At 41.2% G+C, this 7800-nt stretch overlaps 1 protein-coding gene across 1 annotated transcript in view; it reads left to right on the top strand.

Moving 5' to 3' along the window:
• The window catches only part of LOC103476823 (receptor tyrosine-protein kinase erbB-4), a 112467-nt gene that overhangs the window by 90361 nt on the left and 14306 nt on the right, over positions 1-7800 (top strand). The window contains exons 20-21 of the mRNA XM_017302062.1: positions 5197-5272; positions 5402-5548. Coding sequence (XP_017157551.1) covers positions 5197-5272; positions 5402-5548 — 223 coding nt within the window. The remainder of the gene's footprint in view (positions 1-5196; positions 5273-5401; positions 5549-7800) is intronic.

Below are 7800 nucleotides of genomic sequence, written 5' to 3'. Positions count from 1 at the left end.
ATGGATGGATGGATGGATGGATGGATGGATGGATGGATGGATGGATGGATGGATGGATGGATGGATGGATGGATGGATGGATGGATGGATGGATGGAATTATAAAAGTTTAAAAAGTTTATTATTTTGAAGAAAGTCTCATCAACATCAATATGTCCACTAAATAAGAGGCAAAAAACAAAATTGTTTGATAAAGGAAAAGCCTCTCAGACTCTGAGCCCGACAGCACCAAACTATTTTTTATATTAGACAATTAATTAAATTTCACATAATTATCGCGGWAGAAGCCATTTGTTTGTTAAATACTTAATGAAACATATTTACCGTGTTTTATGTTTGTTGTAAATGACGTATACTCACAAAGAACGAGATAATTAGTCCAAGTTTGTTGTTTATTGAACGTTCAGAAACTACAGCGGCTGTGATGCGTCAATGCAAAAGTAAAAAAGGTAAAACAGCCCGAACAGGTGACCAACTCTAAACCACTCGCACCTTTTTACTTTCCATCTCTCTCTGTCATTTAAGCACACCCGTTGCCATGGCAACGTCCTGCGCTCCACAAGCCGACCCGAGATTATGTTAAAAACATAACATTCAGTCCGTTACGATATTAGGTTTGCAGGTTTGATATTTATTTTGCGATCATTAATAAGCCTCCCTGAACACAGCGGTGGTTGATTAGTTAATTTTAAACTCCTGCTCTGCTAGTTATTTTGGTAATGGAACCAAAACGCACAGAATTTCGCAACACCTTGTTGAAACAATAATCACTGAGATTATTCGTTGGCTCATTAAGAACATGTTTTGTAGATGTTTTTTTGTTGTTGTTGTTCTTTCATAAAGTTACGAACGTTTTAATTAAGGAGTCAGAGGATGTGCTGGTCTCAGCGTCTTGGCGACGTTCAGTTTGTCACCTGATGCCGAGATCGACTCAAAACCTTCCGCGATCGACGTATCGCAGCTCAAGTAAAGCACGAACAGTTCAGAAACAATATGAAATGAGAAAAAAGGTATTCATTAACTGATTAAGTCGTGTTTTAGATTGTTCTTGAAAAACTAATCAGTCATGGCTGATTAGTGGGTGAACTCAGTGCTGCACAGTGAACCCATTCATGTTTTACAGCAGACAGCCGCTCCCCTCTCTTGCAGGTACTGCGTACCCCCGCTAAATCTTTTAGGGGTACGYAGTACCCTGCCGTACCCCCTCACTTTCACCCCTGGTGATTAGTCTTCCTAAGCGGATACATCATCACTGGCCAACAGTTCCTTGTACATATGTACATATTGCAGCATCAATATGGCCATACAGACTCAAGGTAATACCTCATAAATCGGCAGCTTGTAGGTTGTAACAACATCAGATCTGCAGATAACCCAACTGTCATTGTTAACATTTAAGATGCTAACTGTAGAGTCTGTCATGGAGCCATCTGTTTATTTTCTTTGACCAATGTACAGTCTGTCTGGAGGTCATCCGTTCCTGTAAAAACTCCAGAATCTACTAGAAATGTCTTTCTTTGCAGATTTGCTGACTTTAAATGACTCAGCAATGTGTTTGTAGCACCTTAAGAGACGTTTTAGCTGCACAAAAGGGGTCATTGCTGTACAGCACAGTGTCAGGACCAGATTAAGAGATTTATTTCTGAATAAAATCATAATATCATGACAATCAAGTCAGTAGTAGAATGAAAACATGACATTATCAGAAGAAAGTCATAAAACTATAAGAAAAAAGTTGTTTTAATGAGAACAAAGATTCCGTCGAGCTCCGTCAGTCTAGTTCTGTCTTTGAAATAAACTCAATCATTTAAAAATCCTCCTACTGGTAATAATTTGATGCTGATGTGTTAAAACATTATTTTTTTACTTGTAAAACTGATACCACAATATAACTTCACAAGATCCTCAGCATTAATGATTTAACTTGTTTTTTGGGGGGGTTGTGATATTCTCATATATATTACTTCAAAGTCCCAATGTAAAACCTTATTCTGGCAATATTCTAAATTGATTTTGATTTTATTTAGACTTTTTTCTGCTATTATTACAACTTTTTCTCTTTCTTTCTTTCTTTTTTTTACGCTGTGCTTATAATATTATAACTTTATTCTCGAAATGTCATGTCTTTATGCTTGTATCATCATGAAACCATCATTCTTGAAATAAAAGAAAAACATTTTCTTAGCCTGCCTCTAACACTTCAGTTCATTTTCACACCCAGGAACAGAGGAGAGCTGTTTTCAGATGCGCAGCAGTAGGTTAGCAGGTCTCTGTCGCCTCTGTCCCGCCCTGTAAACACTCATTTTAAATGTCAATACAACAAATGACCCGGCAAGATTCAGCTGTTCTGAGGTGTCTTCTCCCAGACAACCTCGCGAGCACAGAGCCGTGATTTTCACCGACATCCTCATGCAACAGTGCTGAAATTACTTTCCACGTCTCTTAACGGGCAGCGTTTATAACCAGCAATCAAATAGCTATTTTCTGCCTGCTCAGCGGCACGGAAACGGAAAATTGTTAACAGGAATGGCCGAACCGCGGAGCTGCGTGTTGCCTCTATCTTGGTGGAAATTAATTGTGATAGTTAGCCACCTGAAAGGAATGAGCAGAATGGCAAAATTTGTAAGGTTTTCTTTTTCATATCCAGAATTTTATAAAGTATTAAACTGGTTTGAGTTTGCTTTTTTAACGTTTTTCAGTTAAACCTGATTCTGTAGAAATCTGACCGAGACTCAGCAGAAGGTCTTCATCATAACGTCACACTGGTCTAACATGTTGGGAACCTTGAGGTTCAAATTTTATAAAAACAGTTTGACAAGACTGCACACAAGTTTACAGAAGAAGAACCATGATGCCCAGTTACGGTGGCTCATGAGGTCCAAAGAGACGTGTATGTTTTGGTTTGGACTGAGGCTGGTCAGTATTCACACCAGAGTTTGCCTCAGTTTGTTCTGGCACAGAAAGCGAGGGTCACGGGATGAATTAGAGCAGAGATCACCCTAGGCCCTGGCGTCCAACACTAGTGTCTGACCTTGCAAATAAATGCGCTTCTTGAACAATGGTCAAAAACAAACACACTCATGAACCCGGGAGAAGGTTCAAAAGAGCTGCGGCTGCTAATATGAACAATTGGGTAGATTTTGTCTTGAAGTGTCAGTGTTGTGATTCTGGAAGGATGCAGAGATTATCCCTCATGTAGGTCCTGAAAAAAAATCTGTATTAACAAATGACAAGGGATCTATAGAATTCATATCCATTTTGAACAATATGTAAGGGGAACAAATGAAATAAGTAAAAACGTATCCGTTCTCTGATGGGAAAATGTCTGAAAAAGTTTGTTTTATAGAATTTTGAGGCTCTTTGTCCAAGCAAACAACGGAGCCGGTTTGTTTTGTTTGTGGACCGCATCAATCAGGAGCCTCCCTACCCCCCGCCGCTCCAGACCCGCTATGCAAATTGTTCTGATCAACTCCTGTTATTAAATTGGCTTTTCATTGCAACATCTATTCAGCTGGAGGCCCGAAAGGTTCGCCGCCGCACGTCGAGTCCAGACTGTTATCGCTGACGGAGGGGGGGGGGGCGGAGGAGAAGAAGAAGAAGGAAAAAAATGATTTCATAACCCGGGCGAGTCGCAAGCAGCCATCTGAGTGATTGACTCCATGTTGGTTTCCACTGATGCCTTGATAAATGAGAGCTGTTGTCAGCACATCTGCATGTTCTCGGTAAAAATAGATGCGACACGGGAGATCCATCAACAGGAAGTGGAGGTGCAACCTGAAGCTTGTCATTTCCTCCTTTCTTCTTCATTTCCCTAAAGAGAGTGAGTGAGTGTGTGTGCCGGGCAAGGAGGTCGTCGCGTGTGTGTGTTCACGTGGAAACGGGGAGAGTAATTGGCCTCCCGTCAGTTTGGGAATCATGTTGCTGTTAGGAAAGGTGACCGTTAGGAGATCCGTGAGCAACACTTCTCACCAATCCACTGGAAACGTTCAGGTGAATTGGGAATATATAAATGCATAACCTCCTGTAGCCATAAAACATGCAGGTGTCTGTGATAAATTCATAAAACGCAGACTCAGCTGAGTTGGCTCAATACAGGGATAGCAGAAAAGTGGCCATTCATATTCAGACGAATGCTTCCTTCCTTTTTTTCTACATTTCGCCAAATGTTTCACACAAACATGCAGGAGTAAATCCACAAAATGCAACTGATGCCTGTGTGTGTGTGTGTGCGTGTGTGTGTGTGTGTGCGTGTGTGCATGTGTGTGTGTGTGGGGGGGTGTGTGTGTAGGTGTGTGTGTGTGTGCGTGTGTGTGTGTGTGTGCGTGTGTGTGTGTGTGTATGTGTTGGGTTTTGTACCTGCTGTAGAGAGTAGCACTTTACTGGTAAATGATAATTGTGCTCCTATTGACTTTTGGTATGAATATGATGCCATACAAGAGGAATGAATTATTATTAAGGAGTGTGGTTCACTATTTATGTTAATACAAGTATTATTGAGCAAAGAAAAAACTAAATAAAACACAACAAAAAGCTCGGAACAGACAGGCTTCTTGTTGATTAACATGGAAATTTAGCCACATTTCAGGTTTAAAATCTAGGCACAAGACTTTAGCACAGTAATTTCTAATAAATAACACTTATAATTTTTTAACAAGGTTGACCACATTTTTGTTTTACATACAAAGTTTCCGACCAGATCATGTTTCTGATACACCCGTAAATCTGACACACCGGCTACATCCACTAACAATAACAGATGAGCAGCCCTCTCTTCTCTCAGCTCATTCGTGGTTAATTTCCACTTCTAAAGGATCTGATTGGATGCTGGAAAAGACCATTGTTGTGTTCAAGTTGTGCTATAAGGAGTTAGCCTATCAGTGAAGAGAGTGGAGCTTAAAATAGCATCTCGAAGCTAAACATGTAGCAGCTAATGCTAATGTCCACATTTCTAAAGAAGTTCTGCCTAGAATAAAACTGGGCTCCAATCTGATGGTAGAAGAACCTGAAGAACAGGTTAAAATGTATAAATATGTTTATTGTTGAGCTCATTTGTATATTTATTCATTTAGTAGTAAAAAGGGTTTTGAATTGAAAATGTTTTGTATTTTATCACCTGGAATTAACTAGATTAATAATACTAATCTAATCCCACCAGTGTTGAGATGATATTCCCATCAGTCTCTGTGTGTCTCCTCAGATGCCCATCAAGTGGATGGCTCTGGAGTGCATCCACTACAGGAAGTTCACCCATCAGAGTGACGTGTGGAGCTACGGTGGGTGCTAAACGCTAACTGACCCAAAGTCCTGCTTCCTTCGTCCGTCTGCACACCTTACTGTCCGTCTCACCTCTCGTCTCCTCTCTTCCTCTTGTTCTTGTTTTTGTCGACATGTTGCGGTGAAAGGAGTGACCATCTGGGAGTTGATGACATTCGGTGGCAAACCGTACGACGGCATCCCCACGCGGGAAATCCCAGACATCCTGGAGAAGGGCGAGCGACTGCCGCAGCCTCCCATATGCACCATCGACGTCTACATGGTCATGGTGAAATGTGAGCAGATGCACATGCTCCAGTAAACACCCATGATGAAATATGTGCTCTATGTGAGGCAAGGCGGAGAGTTTTGTTGCTGCTTTGAGCCTGGAAACAGAAAAAAAATAACTGAGACCACAGAGCTGCTGGTTAATACGCGGCTGGTGTCAGCACCTCTAAAGGCCACTAATTAAAACATTACATCTGGAGTAATGCAGGAGTGACTGGGATTACATGCTGGATCCATGGCCAGAGTAGAAGCTACTTTGATGATGTTGCCAGGCAACTACGTAGACAGAGAATAGAAGAAGAAGCTCCTAGAAGATCAGCAGAATCCAGTGAGCTCAGAGAAGTTTATTTATTTAGTTCCGACTCCCAGCAAAGGTCTTCAACAGGGTTCTATCAGAATTTTTGTTCTTTTAGGACTAATATATCTGCTGTTATCAGAGTCTTTAAGTGAAATGTTTGCAAGGACATTTTTGCAAACGGCACAACTCTAAAAAAATGAGCTTACTTACGTGTTATTTTTGCATCCTTTTAGCTTCGCTGTTAACGTTAAAAGTTGACAGAGGAGAAAATCAGAGACAGCAACGTTACTCACCTTCTAATGGATGGTTCCACATTTCACACAAAGTCTGTGGACAAATAAAAAACAACCTAAATATCCTGGGTGGATGGATGCTCAGCAACATTCAAAACAATAAAAATGCATCAAAGGTTTTGGGGGAAGATGTCACATGAACCCATTAGAAATTATTAAACTAGTAATCAGCCAATCAAAATGATTTAATCCGTCCTGCAGACCAGAAATAGAACTAAATGGATTAATGCTTTTTTTTTTCTTTTTCTTCCCCCAAACGCTCCTTTGCTGAAGTCGTTGCAGATCAGTTGGACTTTAATAAAAAACTTTAATATTCATCTGCTGAGAAGTCATTGACGAGCTGCTGCCTCCCAGCGAGGCGCCAGGATGATGCGATGCTGGTTTAACTCCGTGACGGACAGGCCGGCCTCACCAGAGACTCCAGTCCGGTTCTTTGTTGGTGCCGTCCTCCATCTGGACCGCCACGCTTCCTCACCCCCAAACTTCTCTCCAGCTCATACCGCCCATCCAAAGCCCCGTCTCTCTCTGCATCATCTGATCCCACTGCCGCCACCCTGTTGGCTGTTTCCAGAACCCCGGTGCTTCTGGGCCGGGTTGCCGACTGATCCACCCTCCCATATTTCCAGGAAGCGCTCCAGACGCACATTGCCAGGACATGCTTCAGGCTGTGCCAGCCGTCGGCTTCTTGGCCGGATTCCCCCGTGCCGTCTGGTCATCACTCAACCCGGTCTGAACTCATCTGTGTCTGAAACGCCCCGAAAAAAATCAATCCATACAAAATGTGTTTCTGGTTATTTGGGCTTTTGTCGCATGGTTTCTGAAACCAGAAAGTTCCTCTTAATTCTCATGAAGGTAAACTCAGACAGTTACTGCTCTGATCCAACATAAAGTTGGAGTATCTAGTGATATACAATGAGTTTGACTGGACCCAGCCAGAGTCTGAAAGCCCTGCAGCACATTTCATTCCCCTATTTCTCACACTTTTTTATTTTACCTACTTTTGTTTGATGTTTTCCTTTTAATTGATTCACGGAATTGTTTTTTCAGCAATATTATGATCACAAAAGTACAGTAAATTTTTTATTCAAGAAGTTATTCAGTCTTCCCAGCCCACATGTTTCTGAATCAGTCGACGGTTTTCCTCTGCATGGCTTCCTGCAGCATTTCTAACCAACTTATCTAAACGTCCGACTAAAACATATCTTGTTTTTTTTTGGGGGGGGTGACGATGGATTCTTTTTACTAAACTTTTAAGAACTTTAGCACCTTAGCTCACAAACAAATTCTATAAAACGACCATGACTTAAAAATAAACAGTGAACATATCAGCATATGCACTAATGGTGCAATCCACTAAAATGTCTGCCTGGCCTACTAGTAGGTTAGATTTCCAAATAAAAGAGCAGCACATGAGCAAAGTGCTGCTTTTTAACACCAACACATCTCAGCATGTTTGACTGATGACTCTGATGTTCGTTCTTGTCAAACGTCAAAGATCAGATCCCAGCTTGGTTGTTTTCCTGCATCTAGAACCTCTGASTATTATGCACACCACATTACTGCTCTTCTAAATGGTTTTAATGCTTTTTAAAAATAAAAAATCCCAGTCAAATCACAACATGCTTAACATAATATTTCTGTGCCTGAAGGTTTGAGCGTGAACTAAAAA

This window comes from Poecilia reticulata, linkage group LG2 (assembly GCF_000633615.1).
Source record: "Poecilia reticulata strain Guanapo linkage group LG2, Guppy_female_1.0+MT, whole genome shotgun sequence".
Lineage (NCBI taxonomy): Eukaryota > Metazoa > Chordata > Actinopteri > Cyprinodontiformes > Poeciliidae > Poecilia > Poecilia reticulata.
This window is presented reverse-complemented; position numbering and strand designations above follow the sequence as displayed.